The 21481-nt window shown below is 43.1% G+C and overlaps 1 protein-coding gene across 5 annotated transcripts in view; it reads left to right on the forward strand.

The window, feature by feature from the left end:
- Positions 1–21481, forward strand: part of ak7b (adenylate kinase 7b) — a 135148-nt gene that overhangs the window by 103772 nt on the left and 9895 nt on the right. For 3 of the 5 annotated variants that reach the window (XM_089003875.1, XM_089003880.1, XM_089003877.1), the window contains 6 exons: positions 2640–2789; positions 6559–6687; positions 6939–7050; positions 7725–7853; positions 8384–8449; positions 16567–16764. In XM_089003875.1, coding sequence (XP_088860001.1) covers positions 2640–2789; positions 6559–6687; positions 6939–7050; positions 7725–7853; positions 8384–8449; positions 16567–16764 — 784 coding nt within the window. The remainder of the gene's footprint in view (positions 1–2639; positions 2790–6558; positions 6688–6938; positions 7051–7724; positions 7854–8383; positions 8450–16566; positions 16765–21481) is intronic. The other 2 variants (XM_089003876.1, XM_089003878.1) reach the window with 2 other exon arrangements.

A 21481-nucleotide genomic window follows, 5' to 3' on the forward strand; every position in this document is an offset into this window, starting at 1 on the left:
TCTACTCTTTGGCGTTTGACTCAGCATTACTCATGAACATTTTCTTGGGCCAGTAGCTAGGCGATCACAAATGCCTTCATTGACACAACCTAGCATTGTAATACTAGACATTCAATAATGAATCTGCCTTTTGTATGCATACCTGCTCCCTTTGTGGCTTCCGTTATCTCTGAAATTGTAAAATCTCCTAGCTATGGTGAGGCCATGATAATGCAAAACGACGATGTCACAGTGGCTCCTAATGCCAGAGTCACTTGAAACACAGATCAGCAAAAAAAAAAAAAAAACCTTCAATTCAACATCGATCGTCGCATCATCACCGCTAATTTAGTTGTTGTCTGTTGCGTCGATGCACATTGGTTAAAATCAAAAGAAGCGTGTCGGTTGACGCACGCACAGAAGAGAACAGTGCACAGTGCTGAGGCATGTGTCACTTGAATGGTGTTGCTCGAAGCAAAACAACAACCTCGAACACGTTTGTTCAATGGATCTGGATTAAATACAGGCATTTTCCCATCAATTTTCTTTAAGAATGCTCATGAAAACTTGGGAAAAAAATTGGCAAACTAGGGAGGGCTTTCATCTCTCCAGACTTGATTTTTAGTTTCAGTTTTGGTGCATTCTGTTGTCTTTGTTTATAATGTATTCTTTTTGCGTTAATCTATCCCCCCATCCATCTTCTGAACCGCGTTTTCCTCACGATGGTCACGGGGTGTTCTTTAGCAGTTGGATTACACGCTGAACCGGTTGCCAGCCACTAGGGCACATAGAAAACAAACTACCATCCACAAACACACTCACACCTAGGGACAATTTGGAGTATTCAACCAGGAAACTGGATTACTCAAACAATACCCATGAAGGCACCTCTAATATGAGGTGTCCCTCTGATATATTCATTATTGATCCTATCCAACCTGGTCACTCCCAAAGAAAACCTCAACATCTTCATCTCTGCTTCATTTCATCCTAGCTGAAACCCTTCTATCACACATCACACCTGACATTTTTATCCAGATGTTCCAGCCTGCCTGGACACACTTCTTCACGTCTTTTCCACACTCTCCATCGTTCTGGACAGTTGACCCCAAGTACTTAAAATCCTTCACTTTCTTTATCTCTTCTCCCTGTTGCATCACTCTTGTACTTGGATCCCTCTCATTCATACACATATATTCCGTCTTGCTGTGACTGATATTTATTCCTCACATTTCCTGGGCATACCAACACATCTCTAATATCTCCCACACCTTTTCCCTGCTCTCGATACAGATCACAATTTCATCTGCAAACATCATAGTCCAAGGAGATTATCTAACATCGTCTGTCAGCCTGTCCATCACCATAGCGAATATGAAGGGGCTCAGAGCTGACCTTTGGTGGAGTCCCAACTAAACCTTGAATTCCTCCGTCACACTACAGCACACCTCACAACTGTCTTACAGTCAAGATACATGTCTTGCATCGCTCTGACATACTTTTCTGTCATGCCATACTTCCTCATGCAATACCTCAGTTCTTCTCTGGGCACCCTGTCATTTCTCCAGATCTACAAAGACACAGTGCAATTCCTTCTGACCTTCTCTATCATCATTCTTAAACCAAAGACTGCATCTGTTGTACTCTTTTTTGGCAAGAAGCCATACTGCTGCTCACAAATGTTCACTTCTGCTCTTAGTCTAGCTTCAACTACTCTTTCCCAGTTTCATTGTCTGGCTCATCAACTTTATTCCCCTGTAATTAGTACAAATGTGTACATCTACCTTGTTCTTAAAAATGGGCACAAGTACACTTCGTCTCCACTCTTCAGGCATCTGCTCGCCATCTAAGGTCTTGTTGAACAACCCAGTCAGAAACACCACTGCAACCTCTTTTAGACACTTCCATACCTCGATTGGTAAACAATCAGGCCATCAGTGCTCTATACTGTAGCGCAGGGGTCTCCAAAGTCAGTCCTCGAGGGCCGCTGTCCTGCCTGTTTTCCAGCTCTCCGAGGAGCAGCACACCCGATTCAAATGATCAGCTCATCAGCCAGCTCTGAAGCAGCATCAAAATTGTCCTGATGATTTTAATCAGGTGCGTTGCTCCTGCGAGAGCTGGTAAACAGGCAGGACAGCGGCCCTTGAGGACCGACTTTGGAGACCCCTGCTGTAGCGCTTCATGATATGGTACGCCTTATGTTTGGATAACTCGTATATACTTCTTTATTATAATTTGAAAACAGTTTTCATTCTTTGAAGGTGCGCCTTATATATGGAAAATGTTTGAAAATACACCATTCATTGGGGGTGCGACTTATACTCCGGTGTGCCTTATACAGCATAACATACGGTCACTACTAGTTTTCAAATCTGAAGTAAAAAATACTGACTGTTATTGTGGTGTACATACGACAATTTGAAATTTTGGTTTGGACTTTAGCAAACATCATGGCACTTGAAATGCTTGATTTGCTTTTGCGGGCTGAATATATGGGCCTTGACTTTGATATCTGTGTTCTAAGGTAAGCTGTCACTCTGATGTGGCCTTTTCTAAAAAAATATTTGACACCCCTGCTGTAGAAAATGGATGGATGGATGGAATTCTGCTGTTTTCTACATTTTAATCGTTTCTAATGTTGTCTGTCTTTTTCCAAAAAGAGCATGGACATTGATTTATTGCATGTCAACCTTTGCATGGAGGGTGTCCATCTCAAGGAGCTGTTCTCCATCCACTGGTTGTGTGAGTTTGGTATGGTGGAAAACATCGAACTGGTGGTGGAAGAGTATCGCCAGGCCAGGGGACTGCTGGTATGTACAAAATCAAGAAAACAAAAATTGGACATTTTATTGTATAAAGATGCTGCCTTCTCAAAGTTGGACTACCATACATACCATGACACAAAGAAACATGTTTCAATTTGGTCAATTATATTTGCAATATTTTGTTTAAATCCATTGTTGCTATCATAAAGCCTTTAAACATATTTTGTTGAAAAAAATCACGTTGATTATGTTGTGGGTCATTTTACCCATATTTAAAAATCCACACAAAACGGTCAAATAGGTGACATCAGCAACAACTGTTACTGAGATTTTATACACTGTGATATCATGAGAGGCTAGCTCTCATCGGGACAGGACAAGAAGTGCAATGGACGACAGGTTTGGATACAAACAAAAGGTTTTAATCAAGGGTTCCAGGGGGAATTCACAAGCAACAGAGGTTTGAATAGTGTCTCTTCCAATACTTATCAAAATAAAGTCTTTTCTGATACTTAAATCCAAATAAAGTCTCTTCTGATACTTAAATCCAAATAAAGTCTCTTCTGAGGTAAAACTGAAGACGGAGTTCTTTTCCAAGAGTCTCTAGGCCTCACCCTTCTTGACGTCCTCCTCATGTAGCCTAGCCACCTTAGCTAGGTTCAAATCCAGTGTCCAGTCGTGTGGTCCCAACTGGCAATGAGTTCCACGCAGCAATCAACTTCTTCACAGAGCACAGCAATCGAGCTTGTCTTTCCCCAAGCTCCACACTCAGAGGCTCTCTGCCTTAAGAGCCTTGCTTGCCAATCAAACCCTGATCAGCTGCAGGTGTGTGGTTTTAATTGCTGCCTTCCACCAGATGGGGCCAAGACTCTCTCTGGGTGGAGCCATCTTAGGGGGATGTATTTGCCCTCCAGGACACAGCCTCTCGTGACATCAACCCCCCCCCCCCCCCTTGAGACCGACGTCCTCGGCGGGGTGAAGGATGCGAAACAGGCCAGGAAGGCCTCCCTTCGGGAGAGCGCATCCGCATTGCCTTGGCGCTTGCCAGCCCTGTGGACAACAGAGAAGTTAAAGGCCTGCAGACTCAAGAACCACCTGGTTACTCTGCTGTTGGTCTCCTTGTTCCTGGCCATCCATTGGAGAGGAGCATGATCAGAGACCACTGTGAAACGTCTTCCCAGGAGATAGAAGCGCAATGACTCCAGCGCCCATGTAATGGCAAGGCACTCCTTGAGTCGCATTCTGAAGCGTTGTATCCGTGGAGGTAATGTATCCAGGGCTTGGGACCCCAGGAGACTCAGGACAGGTTTGTGGTTCTTCTCCATCAAGAAATGCTTCCCGATGAGAAAGTTGCGAAACCTCTCGCAGGCCCAGGTCAGCCCCAGAGCCTCCTTCTCCACTTGAGCATATCTCTGCTCCGTGGGTGTGAGCGAGCGTGACATGTAAACTATTGGCCTCCATTCTTCCTCCCACTTTTTGAGAAGAACTCCGCCCAACCCATACGACGACGCGTCTGCAGACACTTTACTCTCTCTGTTGGGATCAAACATGGCCAGGGGTATTTGCCAGAACCCCATTTTTTTCATCCAGCTTACTTAAAACCCTGGCTCCAGCCAGCATGCCTAGTGTTTCCTCCACTGATGGCAGGATATACTTTTCTCTGCAGACTGACTCGTTGAGTTTGGTGAGGTCGATACAGATTCGTACAGCACCTGGTTTCTTGGGCACTACTACGATGCCAGCGCACCAGTCTGTTGGCTGCTCGATTCTCTTTATTACTCCGAGTCGTTCCATGCGGGATAGCTTTTTCTTGACTTTGTCCATGAATGGCAATGGAATCCTCCTTGGTGTTTTTAAAGAGAAAGGTTCAGACCCTGGTTTCAGTTTGATGTTGTTCGGCTGCCGCATCTTTCCGAGGCCAGCGCATATTTTTGAGTAGTTGTCCTTTAATGATTGCATAGTGACGCTGCCTAGGCGTGCGACAAACCCCAGCCTGCAGCTCACAGATCTCCCCAGCAAGGCAGTATGCACATGACGAGTGATGTAAACCTCCATTTCCTCCTTCTCACCTTTTCTCAGCGGCACCTCGGCCATGCCCACAACCTCAAAAGGGCTCCTCCCTGGTCCCAGGAGTCGTTTTGTTGCCTTTTTGAGTTTAGGGAGATAGTTTTGATACCTGACCTTGAATGCTTTGTATGGCAGAACAGTGACGTCGGCCCCAGCATCGATTTTAAACATCACACATGAGCTGATTTATGTCGATCTTGACCATCCACGGATCACGGTCTGTCACAACACTACCAAGGAGAACTGCTTCCTCCCCCTCGTCTTCTTCGTCTCCTGTAATTTCATGCGTAGATTTGAATTTACATACGGGCTGAAAATGTCCCTTCCGCCCGCAAGCATGACATTTCACCTCATGGGCCGGACAATCAAATTTTGGATGGGAAGGAGAGCTGCCGTATTTCTGGCATGCTGACTGTGCCCCCTTTCCTTGCTAAAGTGAGTACTGTGGGACTTATTTACCTGGCTATTGGCACAGTTGGGTGAGCTTTTACCCATCTTTAATTTGCCCCTTGAACACTGTCTACAGATTCGCCGCCACTTGCCTCAGAGTTGGTGTCCCCTTGCAGATAAGACTGTTGCCTCTTCACTTTGCCGTGCTATTCTTATGGCTTTTTCAAGGGTCAGATCAACATCCAACTGCATCCGTTCGGACAATCCCTTGTCCCATAGTCTGACTACAATTCTGTCTCTGATCAGTTCATTGCGTAGCATCCCATAGCTACAATGCTCTGCCAGGGCATACAATGCAGTGACAAACGAATCCACACTCTACCCTTCCTTTTGATAGCGTATCTTGAATATTGCACGCTCAATGATTACATTTTTCTTCACAACGAAGACGTCTAGGAGTACCCTCCGCACTTCTTGATATGTGCACCGTTGAACCTCCGTCAGATTCAACCCGCGTAAAATATCATCAGCCTTGTCACCCATGCAGTAAATACGTGTTTACTTGATTTTCTTCAGAACTCGCATTAAGGTTACTTGCCAGGCAAAATCTTTCGAATCTCCTGATCCATTTTTCCCACACCTGCGGTTTTGAGAAGTCAAAGGGTTCTGGCGGCTGGATGTTGAACATGGCGCACGGCCCCGCTGTGATGACTGGTCCCGCAGCCTGCTGTGCACCGCGCGCCGTGGCTCCATTAGCCCGTGCCGATGTTCCATCGTTTATGTCGCTCATTTTGCCTTTTTCTCTCCGCCGTGTTTCCAAAATATCCTCTTCGCGCACACCACGTTAACTACAGGACTTCTGACACCATGTCGTGTTGTCAAATAAGGCACATGTGAGTCCAGCCGTTGCGTTAACGTGGGTAACTTTTATTTTGCCTCCAATGCAATGCCTTTTTTCCCAGTCACTCCCTCTTCTGGTCCTTGGCACCTCCTGCTGACGTCATCGCCCAGTGTCACTGATCTTGTCAACAATCACACCACAGGCGTGCTAACCACAGGACCAGTGGGCCGCCATGCTACTGTGTCTTACAATGAAAACAACTAACAATGGAAGGGCCCTTCCCCTTTGTTTTGAGCTGACTACAATTTGAAAGTTGTATGGCTGGGTCTAAGACAGACTTGACCGAAAAAAAAAACACCGTAAATAGGCTTTATTCGCGACTGAACATAGAAAATGGACATTATTAATAATGAATAGCGTGAATTAAAGACTGAAACTCAACTATAATTGGGATTGTACGCTTAATTTTCATTGTCATACCTATTTGATATTGAAACTATTTTGTACTCCTTCTAGCCCATCCGTATGTGTGTGCTGGGTCCTCCCGCAGTGGGGAAAACTAGAGTGTCTCAACAAATATGTGACCATTACATGCTCCATCACGTCAGGCTGAATGAGACAATCTCTGAGACCATCTTAAACCTGGTTTGCATTTCTACACTTTTAACTATATTTGTTGTCTTCCCAATTAATACCAGGAAAATCTGACATTTATTAGACAAGATCAAATTTAGTTTTACCTCTGAAGATGGAGGACACTGATTCGCTGTGGCGACCCCTTGAAGGGAAAAGCCAAAAGGAAAATAAGACGAAGTTTCCCAATTAATACCAGGAAAAGCTGATATTTATTAGACCAGATCACATTTTGTTTTAATCATGCTTTATTTACTATTCAGGAATCTATGGTGAGGAACACTCCTTTAGAGACAGAGAATGAGGAATCATCATCAGCAATAGAGGCCCAGGAACTGCTGAATATTTTGAAGGATAATATGGAACAAAATGGAGGTACAGATTGGTTGAGTAAAATATCCTTTCTGTTATTGTTTTCCCACTGTGTTCTTTGTGTAAAGCCTACATTTATACTTTGCCGGTTGTGCAATCAAGAGGAGAAAACAGGACTCAGTTATCAAATGTCGTTGTGTTTGCGCTCGTATGTCATTAGTGCAATATCCTTTCTAAATTGGACGTTAAGATGGAGCAAATTATGGCGCAAATGAGGTAACATTTAAATATGCTATGAGAGGCTGCAGTTCAAAGTCAAAGTCAGCTTTATTGTCAAATATGCTAATACAGTAAAGTCTCGTTATATCGATATTCAAGGGAGTCCGAAAAAATATCGATATAACCGGGACTATCGATATATCCGACCCTGTTTGCATGTAATTTTCTCTGTGCGTGCATAGAAATAGTATCGATATAACCGGGACTATCGATATATCCGATATCGATATAACGAGACTTTACTGTATGTATGACATACAGCGCAGATGAAATTACTGTCCTCTCGGACCCAGCATGCAAGACACTTATACACACACACACACTTATAATGACTTAACAAACATAATAAACATAAACATGTGCCTTTGTGGAGTTTACCTTTTATGTCATTGACTCATATGCTTTCCAGAATTTTAAAGAGAATTTTTTATTTTGTAAATTATATATTTACCCCATAGGTTTTTTGGATGATCAGGTAGTAGTGAAGGTGATGATGGATAAACTGATGTCTAACCCCTGCAAAAATCAAGGGTATGTTCTGGATGGATTTCCAAAGACATATGACCAAGCGAAAGAGATTTTCCACGGTAACAAAATCAAATATTATGAGAACACACACGCACGCAGGCACACACACTCTCTCTCTCTCTCTCTCTCTCTCACACTCACACACACACACACACACACACACACACACACACACACACACACACACACACACACACACACACACACACACACACACACACACACACACACGCCACACTCAGGGTTGAGGACTCAAGACAACCTTCCGGTGAGTGCGGTTCTAGGGGGCTGCAGATAGTCCGATCTGTTGGACTCCGCCTTTGCCTACCCCCGGGTGCGGGTTTGGGATCACTCTTTGTCTGGCCTCAATTCTTCGACCTGTTTGAATTGGGTGACACTGCCAGGAGTACAAGACTCCAGCCGACATAGCTCTTGGGGTCAAGGAGACGCGCCAAGAGCCTCACCACAATAAGGTGGTGATCCCAGTAGAGGCACAACACGCACACACACACAGAGACACATACACACACAAACAAATGCACAAACATTTACATAATAAGGCATGTCTGACAGCATTTCTTTTTTTTAGCTCATGAGCATGAACCAGATGAGAAAGCATCATTGACTTCCCTTTACAACAAGAAGATAATGCCAGGTTAGAGACCACCAAGATTTTGTCATTCAAGTGGAAAAAAAATGCAGTTGCTTTAAAACACATCTTGATTGAAATGCCATTTTACAACAGCTGCAGCTGTGACAAAACGTTTCACATAATATTTGACATAAAATAACAATACACTTGAACACATAACACGAAAGCTTCTACAATTATACAATTTCAACTATTTTGTTGGTAAAACCGGTTCTAAAAGTGAAAGGCGTAGTCACACACGCCTGTTCCAATCCACGTTTAAGAGGTGCTTCAGTCCCAAGCGCCAAAAATTCAGCGCCAATATTCAGTTCGAACTTAACATCTGCGCTCCGTGCCAATAATCCTCTCTCCTCATTTTCAACTTCATCAGCTATAGGCCTCACCAACATAGTCATAGTCAACATGAGGCCGCGCCTCACTTGTCATCATGGAAATATCAAATGAAAAAATAAATTACATTAAATAAAATAACAGTTATATTTATTTCGTGATTTGTACTTTAAAGTTATTTTCCGTTTAACTTCACCATTTTTGGATTTTTTTTCTAAATCGCTGAATTTTCACAGTTACCGTTCAAATACAAAGTACAATGAGACCTCAGTTTACGAACACCGTTCCTTACAAAATTTTCGGTTTACGAACATTAAATTTATGAAAATTAAACCTTGGAATATGCACTACTTTTCGTGATACACACCCACCATGGCTGGCGGAGTATTCCTCGGATGTGGCGAGGTGATCTTCAAATCTTCGGCGGAAGCACATGACCGAACAGCGCTCCAGCCGGCGCACCTTTCCACACCCCCTCTCTTTGAATGCACACGTCAATCGCCTCCGAGGACCTTTTTGCAGATAATTTTACCATTATGAGACCTATTATTCAGCCGAAGAAGACACAAAACAAAATCACTGTTGAGCAGAAGAAGGAGATAATTGAAAAACACAAACGAAGTGTGTGTTTGTGTGATATAGTGGCCCAGTACGGCTATGCTAAGTCAACCATTGCTACCATTCTCCGCAAGAGAGAAGCCATCAAGGTGCATCTGTTGCAAAATGTGTTTCCGTGCTATCAAAGCACTGGTCTCAGGCAATCGAAGAAGTTGAAAAACTTCTGTTAATTTGGATTAACGAAAAGCATCCGGCGACAGCATGAGTAAAGCAATTATATGCGAGGAAGCATAGCTAATTCACGCCGATATCGCCATGCGGCACCTGGAAGTTCCCACTTATTGAGGATTTTAAAGCCAGCAATGGATGTTTCGAGAACATCTGAGGGCGAGGAGTAGGAGATGGCTGCAGCATCTAGTGAGCTCATCAAGGCAATGTTGGCAAAGTGGAATTATGTGCAGGCTTTTATCGAACAGTTCCATCCAGAAAAGACTGCTGCTATGACAATCAACAACATGATGAACGATAATGTGATGCCTCAGCTTCGTAAGACCTTACAAGTCAGAAAGCAACAGGTATCAATTAAGAGGTTATTAATCAGAAAATGATGAGGAGTCTCCAAAGAAAAAGGAAGAGAAGCCACACCAGAAGTTAAGTTACCAACAGTCCTTATGGAAGGTGACTCTCCGTCGATAAGCCATCAATGACCATCAAAAAGGTAAATAACACTTTAATTTACAGCACAGTTTATTTCTTTAATTACAGTCCTCATGTAATGTGCCTCTCTTTCCAAACAGCAATTCCCTTTGACCTTCGACCTCCAACGCCATTCCATCAAGCCATCAATGACCATCACAAATGTAAATAAAGTGACTTTATGATACAATGCAGTGTATTTCTTTCATTACAAAACAATAGCACATTTATTATACATAGAATAAGGTATGTTGTGTGTAGTTTTAAGGCTTATTTAGTTGAAAAGTATATTTTATGGAAACCCAGGAACTATTTATTCCCATTTTAATGGTTACCTATGGGATTTTTTTTTTGAGATACACACTTTTCGCCTTGCACACTCTGTCTGGGATCCAATTAAGTTCGTAAGTTGATGCATATCCAGAGTGGAGGTGGTGGTGATATGATAGGTCCCTGCTGTAAGGTTGGGGTGAGCAAAGGACTATTCCCTGAGGCTACGCTGATTACTTCTAATGTCCTGACAAATGATGGTCTATAACTGGCCTGATTGCCCCATTCGCCCTGGTATAACCTCATCAGCATGTCTGAGCCTACGTGGTCACAATCTCAGAAATCTGTTGTAAGTACGATCCAAATTAAACCTCACACCACCATGGCGATTTAATGAAGGATTTTGCTGTTTTATAAAAATAGGTTATTTTATTCTCCTTTTCAAACCATCTATTTTCTTTCGCTATGATTTTAACCTCACTAATGGGTTTATTTTGATTGTTCGTCCCTGCTTCATTGCTTCTACGGGCGTTGATGGCAGAGGATGGTTAAATCATCAGGAAGCCAGGTGTTGAACAGAAAGTTGGTTTAATCTTGAAGAGAGCGGAGACATCGCGGTGTCGGCTAAGGAGGACACATGGAGAGAGAGAGAGAGAGAGATAGATGGAATGGGAGAGCATTTATATGGCGCACAGGGTGTGACACGATAGGATGTGACGTAATGGTGTGCAGCATCATGTAAATGAAGGCAGGATATGACGTATCAGGAAGTCCAAAACGTAAACAAAGATTAGATGTTTAAAAATGTAAATATAGCGAATTACCCCAACATGTCCCCCCTGACGAACATGTCTAACATCGGTGGAGGTGAACAGAAAGAAGAAAGTAAAAAGAAAAGAAAATCACTGAATAGAACAATCACAATGGAAACAATCTCAAATTAAAGTCATGTCATTCGCTACAACAGTCAAATCTTCATGGCATCCTGGATGATGATGACCAGGATGACAAGGAGGAACAAAATTGTTTGTAGCATTTGTCGCAAGCAGGCCCCAGGGTGTGATACGGATGAGCTGGTGACTGGGAAAGAGGGTGTGATCTGTCGACGCAGCTTCAGTGACGTGCATCGGGAATCTTCTTGACGAATAATGTCCTCGCGAATCCAGACAAAGCTTGTGGCTGCTAAGATGGCTAGCAGCTCCGCAACCGGTCCATCCCACGTTGGTGTGGTCCACGTAATTACCTTCAGACCGCAGCTCCGTCCCGTGGAGAACAAAAGAAGACTTGTGCCAGGTCACGTTTCATTCTACACATCACACTTTCTTGACGTTTCTTTCCCTATCAAAGTCTGTATCATCGTTTAGGCTCTACAATGCATTCTCTCACAGAAATGGCAGTAAGTCATTGTTAGATGTTAGTACATGTTAGTGGTTAGTGAGTCTGCATTTCTGGAGGGTACAACTTTCTTGGGGAATGACGTTGCAGCCAACATCACTCATTACCAAAAGTGAAAATTTTGATTATCTGAGGTATCGTCACGCCCCTCTCGAGACAAGAAAAGTCTCAATTCGCCAACTGGGAACGTGTTTGCGTGGAAAACACGATCCATCTTTGACATTGCACAGATTATCAATTTGTATAAAACCATTTGTCAATCAGTGTTCCAAATTTTGGAGGCCAAATTACGGCATGTCTCTCAACACCCGAATGGGAACCAATTCATGTGGTTATGCCACGAAAGACTACTACGGGGTCTACCACGAAAATTTCTCCTGCTGTTACTCCTCTGCTGGCACCATAGCAAATCATATCTGCAAATTTTTTTGTGGGGCAGACATTTCCATGTCTCCACATTGTTTGGGTGGAGGACAGCCTTCTACAATTCTTTAGCACAAGTTGACATGGTCAGCAACATTATGGCAATCTGCGTAAATGGTCATCACACTCGCCTTTTGTCATTCAGTTGGAGGGCACCAGTTGACAGTCAGTTTCGCTTCTGCATAGGACATTCATCCGTGAAACCCAGCTTCATCTCCGGTCACCCTGGCACGGATTCCCCAGGATTTCTCCTCTTCTGAAGAATCTCCTTCTCCCAATTCTGAAAGAAGCTGGTTAGCGTGGAAACTCTATACAATATAATATCTGTTTCCCTCTGAATCCCCCTGAATGACTGACACCGGCCCCCTCAACTCATTTGCCAATTTCAATCTTACCAACCTGAACAGCGAGAAATTCCTTTAATGTGCACTGCAGTCAATTACTTTAATGTGAGCCGCATTCAATTCATCAGAATCAGAATCAGAATCATCTTTATTGCCAAGTATGTAGAACACACAAGGAATTTGTTTCCAGTAGAACACGCTGCACTAGTATCGTCGTCAAAAAAACTGCTAAGTGGCACTATACAGTTCCATTTTGGCTACTGTTGAAGAGTTCAAAGAGTTAATGGCTTGGGGGAAGAAGCTGTTTAAATGTCTGCTGGATTTGGTGCGCATGGATCGGTAGCGCCTGCCTGAGGGGAGTAGCTGGAAAAGGTGGTGGGCAGGGTGCGGAGGGTCCAGTAGGATTTTCTGCGCCCTAGTTTGGATTCTTGCAGTGTGCAAGTCCTCGAGAGTGGGTAGGGCGGTGCCAATGATTTTTTCCGCCGTCCTAACTGTCCGTTGAAGTCGGATTTTGTCCATTTTTGTGTCGGCCCCGAACCAAACGGTGATGGAAGAACACAGGATGGATTCGATGACTGCCGTGTAGAAATGCTAGCAACCACTCATTTGACGAAAATGAGGTTAAAATCTTAGCGAAAGAACATAGATGGTTTGAAAGGGGAGTAAAAGAAGCGATTTTCATAAAACAACTAAATCCTTCATTAAACCGGTTTGGTGGGGTGAGGTTCAATTTGGATCGTTTATACAATAGCCTGCTTAGGCCAGCTGAGCCTTCTCTTCTCCAGGCCTTCCCACCTCATCCATTGTCCCTGCTTGGCAAGAGAGACAGCCTGTGCTGTTCTTTCAGCTTCCTCTTGGCGGTGCACCATCACCATTTTCCTTCTTTCCGATGTTGAAAACTTTCGCCAAGAAGGTTTGTTTGTAAGGCCAAACCCCCCTCTTCCTAGCTGAACGTGTCCCACAATGTCGCTGTGCCTTAGGGCTGCTGTGGCCTGCTTCACTGCAATGGATGGCGTCCATTTCCGTCCAGTTGATAGGGGGGGTACAGCTTGACTGATCTTCCGGTCTCTGGAGTCTGTGAGGGTCATCTGAAGTCTCACTTTAGCGCACTTGTACTCTTCGGTGAGGCTTGTGATTGGAAGCTCAAGGACCCCTTTGCCATAAAGGCCGATGTTGGACAGACAGCGTGGAACACCAAGCCAGCGTTTCACATATCTAGTGATGGTTCGCTCCATCTTCTCCACAGTTGAGAGTGGGACCTCATAGACTGTGAGTGGCCACATTACCCGAGGGAGAAGTCCAAACTGCAGACACCAGAGCTTGAGCTTTCCTGGCAGTGGAGTTTTGTTGATGTTTTCCAGATTATTGGTGATGTCCTTCTTTAGTTGCTGCACTTGATCTTTGTCTCTGAGGCTTGCATTGTACCACCTGCCCAGGCTTTTGACTGGTTCCTCAGACGCCGTTGGTATTGGGATATCACCAATGCAGTACTTCACATTTTTTAGCTGTCCCTTGACGATTGAGATCCTGCGTGACTTGTTCGGCTTGATATTCATCCGGGCCCATTTGATGTTTTCCTGCAGTTTTCCAAGAAGCCGCCTGGTGCAAGCTGCGGTAGTGGTATAGGTGGTCATGTCATCCACGTATGCCCGGATAAGTGGGAGGTGGATCCCATTCCTTGTTCGCTCACCCCCCACCACCCACCTTGAGGCCCTGATGATGACCTCCATGGCTATTGTGAAGGCCAGGGGTGAAATCGTACAACCTGCCATGATGCCAACTTCTACCCGCTGCCGTGATGTTGTGAAGTCAGGTGTTGTGAAGCAGAGTTGCAGGTCTTCGAAGTAGGCTGTCACCAAGGCAGTAATGGGTAATGGAACATGGAATAAGTAGAAGTATTCCCAAAGAAGGTTATAGGGAACTGAGCCAAAGGCATTGGCCAAGTCGACGAAGATGACATGAAGATCTCTCTTGTCTTTCTTTGCCACTTGGATTTGGTGCCAGATCATACTAGTGTGCTCCAAGCAACCAGAGAACCCAGGGATGCCAGCCTTCTGTACAGATGTATCGACGAACTTGTTCTTCTCCAGGTAGGTGTAAAGTTTCCGTGCTAAAACATTAAAGAAGATTTTCCCCTCAACGTTGAGAAGGCTAATTGGCCGGAATTGACTGATGTCTGCCGCATCCTTCTCCTTGGGAATTAGTACGCCTCCGGCCCTCCGCCATGCCTTTGGTATTATCCCTTTCTGCCACACAATCCTCATGAGACTCCAAAGATAACGCAGAACATCTGGTGCGCTCTTGTAGTGCTTAAATGGAACTCCATTTGGCCCCGGAGCTGATGCTGATCTTGCATGCCGTACTGTATTGTCCACTTCCTTCCATTTTGGAGGGCCAGTCTCTGGTGGTTCAATAGGGGGGATGTCATGTGGGATAGCTAGTTTTTCCTGCCTTTTTGTGTCCTGGTGGAGCTTTTCCAGATGCTTTTCAAGTTCCTGCTTGGAGGTTTTCAGAATTCCGCTTTTGTCCTTAGCAAAGAGGTCTTTGACAAACTTGAAGGGGTTTTTATAAAACTTCTTTCTCTGCATCAGAGGCCTTCTTCCACTGTTTTCGCAGATCCCTTCTTTCTCTCACCAGTCAAATGTCTATCTCTTGCTGCCTCCTGGATTTGGTTGGTGGTGGTCTTGCATTGGCGGTTTTCCGGATTTACACTCCAAAGCGCTCCTCCCCGTAGTGATAGATGATGTTGAGGGGGGAGGGGTGTTGTGTCTTAGGTTGCTGTTCTATGAGCCCAACAAGGGTCCTTCCTCTTCATCCAGATCCACTGGCTGCTTCTTTCTGCGGCTTCAGAGACTGATCTGTGTCTCTGGACAACTGCCAAACTCTTCAGGACCTGGTTGTGCCTCCAGGTGTAGCGGCCTTGTGTGAGGCTGGTCTTACAACCGGTCAGGATGTGTTTGAGAGTTCCTGGAGTTCGACACAGGTCACAGGTTGGATCTTCACCATACCATTGGTGGAGGTTTTTTGGAGATGGGAGCACACCATTGATAGCTCTGATGATGAAGCAGATGTTGCTTGCCTCCTTCAACCCTTCTGAAGAATCACCTCCTGGAATTGCCCCGGTCTTACAGCTCAGCAGCCGGGCGTCCGGAAATCGACTCTTAATCCAAACAGGCATTAGAGTTCGGCGTAGTAAGTCTACACCCACAGAGCTCGGCTAGAATTAGTCTACTTTACCACATTCACCTGCCCACAAGCTCACCGATGCGCAGATTAACCGTAGTTAGAATTCTTTTGGCCAAAATAATTCCACAAAACATAGCTGCATGCTAGCGGTGCCACTCACCTGTGAAACAATCCTGAGTGACAGACACCAAGAAGGGAGGGGCGGCCCACTCGAAGGAAAAAGAGAAACACAGTGCCCACTCCTTCCGAAGCCATCAGCTAGGACCCGAAGTCTTCCGGCACCAATAATAATTGGTTTATTTTGATCGTTCGTCCCTGATTCATTGCTTCTACGGGCATTGATGGCAGAGGATGGTTAAATCATCAGGAAGCCAGGTGTTGAACAGAAAGTTGTAAAGGAATGCGGGATAAGACGTATCAGGAAGTCCAAAACGTAAACAAAGATTAGAAAGCGATGTTTAAAGATGTTCGTATCGCGAATTACCCCAACACTCACCGTCGTCAAATCAGTAGTTGGTTGCTTTTAGGTGTCTAGTCTCATCTCATCTCATCTTAAATAAGGACAAAGGGCATCCAAATGACGGTTGGCAACATTGAAGGCAAGTTATTGCTCTTGCCTTTGGACTGTAGACATCAAAGTAAACGAAGCACATTTGTGCATTTTATTTTCATCTCATAACATTTTCAAGGGTAACTCAGAGACTGATATTGATCATGATCCAGATCCATGTGGTCAAGTGAAACAAATGAGAACCAACTCACACCTCATTTGAACACCACACAATTTTGTGCACCCCTGCACATATGCAATGCCGTATCTACAGTGCACACATCCTGTAAATAGCAAATCTGATGAGATTGATTAATTATTTCCATTTCTTTTCCCATTGTATTTGTTTTCGTGTGTGTGTCTTGCAGAGTTTGTTGTGTGCCTTGATACATCCGATTTCTATCTGAAAGACGGAGTGATTAACATCTCAGAGAAGTTGGTGCAGGAACACAAATATGAGCAAGAGCACTTCCTCCAACTTTTGGCCAAATACAGAGAGAAAAACATGGACGGAGAAAGTGTGGCCAATTACTTTGAGGAATTTGACATCAAACCATTATTAATTGGTAAGTCATTTTAAAACCTTTTTAAGGCATGTGCATCTGTGTTGTCACCAATTATTTTGTCTTTTTGTCATTAATTTGCCACTGGTTGGGTTCCATGTTTGTTCCCAGCAAGCATTAAATCCAGATCAATTTGTGTTCATGTGCCAATAATACGACATGATATAATGGTATCATTGGCAATGATGTTGGGATGTTGCATTAAATAGATACAAATATTAACTAATTAACTCATCATGTTCAACCTATGTTTGATAGACTGCACTTCAAAGACAAGATATTGAATTTTTAAACTGAGGAAACATTCTTGTTTTGAATAAATAATAATTGAAATTTAATTTTATGGCCACATTATGTTAGGAAAAGGCTGGGGCATGTTCCTGTTTAGTAAAGTACCACATCATCTGGTCAAAAATATACATACAGCAACAAAAATTCGCAACTTTGGTGACTTAAAAAGTTGTGTCAGCGAAAGGAGCTTCACAGCATGGCCTCTTAACTTCTTATGAGTAATTATGAGTGACTACAGCTGGTGACTTCTCTGAGGCCATTTAAAGGACAACTGACACCTTCCTGACAGGTTGCGTCCATGATTTGTAAAATCACTTTAAAAGACTTCTACTCACTGCATTCTACAAAGATTCCACTGGATATAGCTATATTTTACTTTTTAAAATGAATATTCATAAAGTCTTGTTTTTGAGTCGATGCCGATGCCGAAGACTCTGAGGGCACTCCCCTGATCGAGAAAGCGATACAGAGTGCATTTTGGGTACTTTGTTTCGTCTGAAAACAACGTGTTGATTGCGAAATTAGAAGGAAAACCACATTATTAACGTAATGGTGAATCGTTGTTTGGCAGCCAATTGCGGTAACACGCAGCGGACAAACCAGCCATTTCCAATGCACCAGAGCAGTAGAGCACCAGCCGGAGGTGAACAAGGAGCTAACCGGAGTTAGCGATTAGCCGCTTGGATAACCGCTGTCATGCTCTCAGCCTGACAATGGGGGAAAAAGTTGATTCCAGAGGTGAAAGAGAGCAATCGCCATATTAGTGGAGCAAACCGATCGGACAAACATCCAGCTGCTGTTAGGTCGTAGCAGTGGAGCACCAGCCGAAGCAGAATGAGGAGCTAACCAGAGTTAGCAATTCTGCTCCTCTCAAGGCTGATCATTCAGCTTGTAAATTATTTTGTTGAACGAAAATAAGTAAAATGGAGCCCTTCCAAGCCAAAGATGATTACATTCTTCAGACTGGGATTGAGCTCTTTGGAGTAGCCGAAAGGATGTTTCGATGACAGTCAAACCTGGTACATATCATTCCGACAGTCAGTCTTTTCTTTGAATCGAACATGAATGTGTTTCTTGACCCCATGATTAAATACTCGATTTGATGTGAATTGCAATTTATGACAATTTTCTTATAATGAACTCCATTGTATAGAAGGATGAAAATGTTTCTTCAGCCGTCATCTGTACTTCTTCACACCTAGGCCTTCAGTGAAGTCCTACTTACTCCGACTTGAACAAATATCCCTCGTAATACCATAATTTATGACACAACGGCTGGAGATATCATTTACAAAAGCACACGCACGCAGTACTGGGCGTGGCATCACCTTAATCGTCTACAACACAGGCTATTTTCCGGAGCAATTACACATCAATAAATCTGCATCAGCAATTACAACTTGTCACTATACGTGATACTGCAAACACTTAAATATAAAAGGACATTTAAAATCATTTGTCCACAAAGTTTTATTAAGTCCACCAAGAATATGCAATCTTTAACAAGATTTTACGCTAAATTACAAAATGTCAGTTTAATATCAGAAAAAACACAAGACGTTCACGAAATGAACTATTTGTTGAAAATAAAAGTAAACAAATCTTTTTCATTTGTTCTTGAGAATAGGCTTACCTACATACGACAGCGAGTTGTCGTCTCCTTCAGCCATTGTGGGTTATAAAAGCGAGTAGATATACTTGTTTTTTTCTGCTAAAGTTTCCGGGTCTGATCTGTTGTCGCTTGGTTGATTTGCATTGCGCTGCCTCCGCTGAGGGCTGAGGTAAAGTGAGTATCCAATCACAGGACGTGTACATGTCATGTTCAACGACTTACTGTGCCAACTCGTGATCTGATTGGCTATCGCAACTATATATCAACTACATGTGCCCGTTCATGTACAGCGCACAGACGCCCTCACTGTTGATTCTGAAGGCGTCGGTCAGATTTCATACAGCCTGGCCACAAGCTAGCTGAATTCTGATTGGATTAAAAACTCTGATCTAAAACTACAACACTGAAAGGAGCATAACCAAATGGATATAATATAACATCAAGAATAAATACAGTATGTAGATATCGATAGTCCCGGTTATATCGATACTATATATACATGCAAACAGGGTCGGATTAGATAAAAATTTTTTCGGACATATTATAATGAAATTGACTTTTATTATAATTATGATAATGATGTCTGATTATGTTAGGCCAGCAGAGAAGGCCTTGCTGGCTCTGACGGCCCACCACATATACATATACATATATATATATATATATATATATATATATATATATATATATATATATATATATATATATATATATATATATATATGTATATATATATATTGGATTGGATTGCATTGGATATGCCTTTATTAGTCTCACAGTGGAGAATATATATATATATATATATATATCACCTCATCAGCATAACGACCCTCATCAGCATTACGAAAGTTGCCTAACCTGTTTTGCCTAAGCAGGCTATTGTATGAACGATCCAAATTGTAAAGAGCAGTACATTGGGGAGACTAAACAAAGTCTCAAAAAAGATTTTTTTATAAAAAAGCTAAATCCTTCTTTAAACCGATATGGTGGGGTGAGGTTCAATTTGGATCGTTCGTACAACACCCTACTTAGGCAAAATGGGATTATGAATACTGATGAGGTGATACCGGGGCAATCAGGCCAGTCGTTAGTCAGAACAATAGGAACAATCAGTGAAGCGGCAGGGAGTGGTCCTCTGCTCCCCCCAAACTGAGAGCAGGAACCTATCATAGCAGAGTCCGGCACCACCATGTCTGGACAGTAGGGATATATATATAGGGCCTAAACTACCAGTAAGACTTTAGTTTGCTGACGAAGTTTCTTGGATAAGAAGCGAAACGTTCAACACTTTCAAAGAAGTACAGATGACTGGTGAAGAAACCTTTTCATCGATGGACCACTCCTGTACGACTGAGCGCTTACACAGACGTATTGCATAGAAGGCCATTTTTACGTGAGTTCGTAACTTTTCATCTTGAAAGTTTAAACAACAATTTGCATGCACAACCATTAAACAATCTACATCGATGTTGACATCTTGTAGCCTATTATTTGTTATTCATGTCCTTATATGCCACATATCACCAAAGTTGATGTTTTATTACTAATTCACAGAGCTTTATATATGCTTCATATGTCGTGTCCTTCACCAGTTTCGTCGCTTGCATACGGAAGGACTTCTTTAATTGATCGCAAACCACTTATGCTTTCCTCTTCAGAACTATTTGAATCCTATTCATAACTGGATGAGTAACAAGAAAGGATCTCCAAATCTGAACTCTTTGAAGCCATTGTTTTGATTCTGGAGCAAGGTAGTTTGTGAAGGAGGTTACTGACTTTTCGATTCTCTCCAGTTTTGAGTTCATTAGTGGCAGTTTTGGGCAACTTTATAGCATTTGTATTTTTTTTTTTTGCGTTAAGGTAAAAATATCAGCCTGCGTGTTTTAGGTATTTTAGAGGCGATAAAACGTTTTTTCTGATGTCAGTTAGGAAACAAAAATATGGTGGTGGTTGTCCTTTAAATAGGGCTCATTGGCTGTAAGCGCAAATGCTACAAAGGAGCTCAGCGTGGATCTGAAAAAGCTGTTCCTTGACATGAACAATGGCTTCAAGGTCACTTGAAGCCATTTCAAAGCAGCTGCAGGTCCAAAGAGCAACAGTGCAAACAATATTAAGTATAAAGTGCATGTCACTGTTTGGTCTGCCATGATCAGGAAGAAAACGCAAGCTATCACCTGCTGCTAATAGAAAATTAGTCAGGAAGGTTAACATTCAACCAAGAATCACCAAAATGCAGATCTGCCTCGAATTCAAAGCTGCTGGAACACAAGTGTCAGTTCCCACGGTCAAACGTGTTTTGCAAGGCCATGGACTGAGAGTCTGTCGTGCAAGAAGGAAGCCCTTTCTCCAAAAGCGGCCCCTGAAGGCTCGACTGAATTTTGCTGCTGATCACATGGACAAAGATAAGACCTTCTGGAGTAAAGTCCTGTGGTCAGACAAAAAAAAAAAAAAGCTGTTTGGCCACAATGCCCAGCAATATGTTTGGTGGAGAAAAGGTGAGGCCTTTAACCCCAAGTACACCATGCATGCCGTCAAGCACGATGGTGGTAGTATTATGCTTTGGGGCTGTTTTGCTGCCCATAGACCTGGTGCTTTATGGACAGTAAATGGGATCATGAAGAAGGAGGATTACCTTAAAATTCTTCAAGATAAACGAAAGTCTTCAGCCCGAAGATTGGATCTTGGGCGAAATTGGCAGTTCCAACAGGACAATGACACCAAACACATATCAGAAGTGGTAATGGAATGGCTAAATCAGGCTAGAATTAAGTTTTTTTTGAATGGCCTTCCAAAGTCCTGACTTAAACTTGTGGACAA

The sequence above is a fragment of the Hippocampus bargibanti genome, linkage group LG09 (assembly GCF_051943395.1).
Source record: "Hippocampus bargibanti isolate YZ-2025 linkage group LG09, ASM5194339v1, whole genome shotgun sequence".
NCBI lineage: Eukaryota > Metazoa > Chordata > Actinopteri > Syngnathiformes > Syngnathidae > Hippocampus > Hippocampus bargibanti.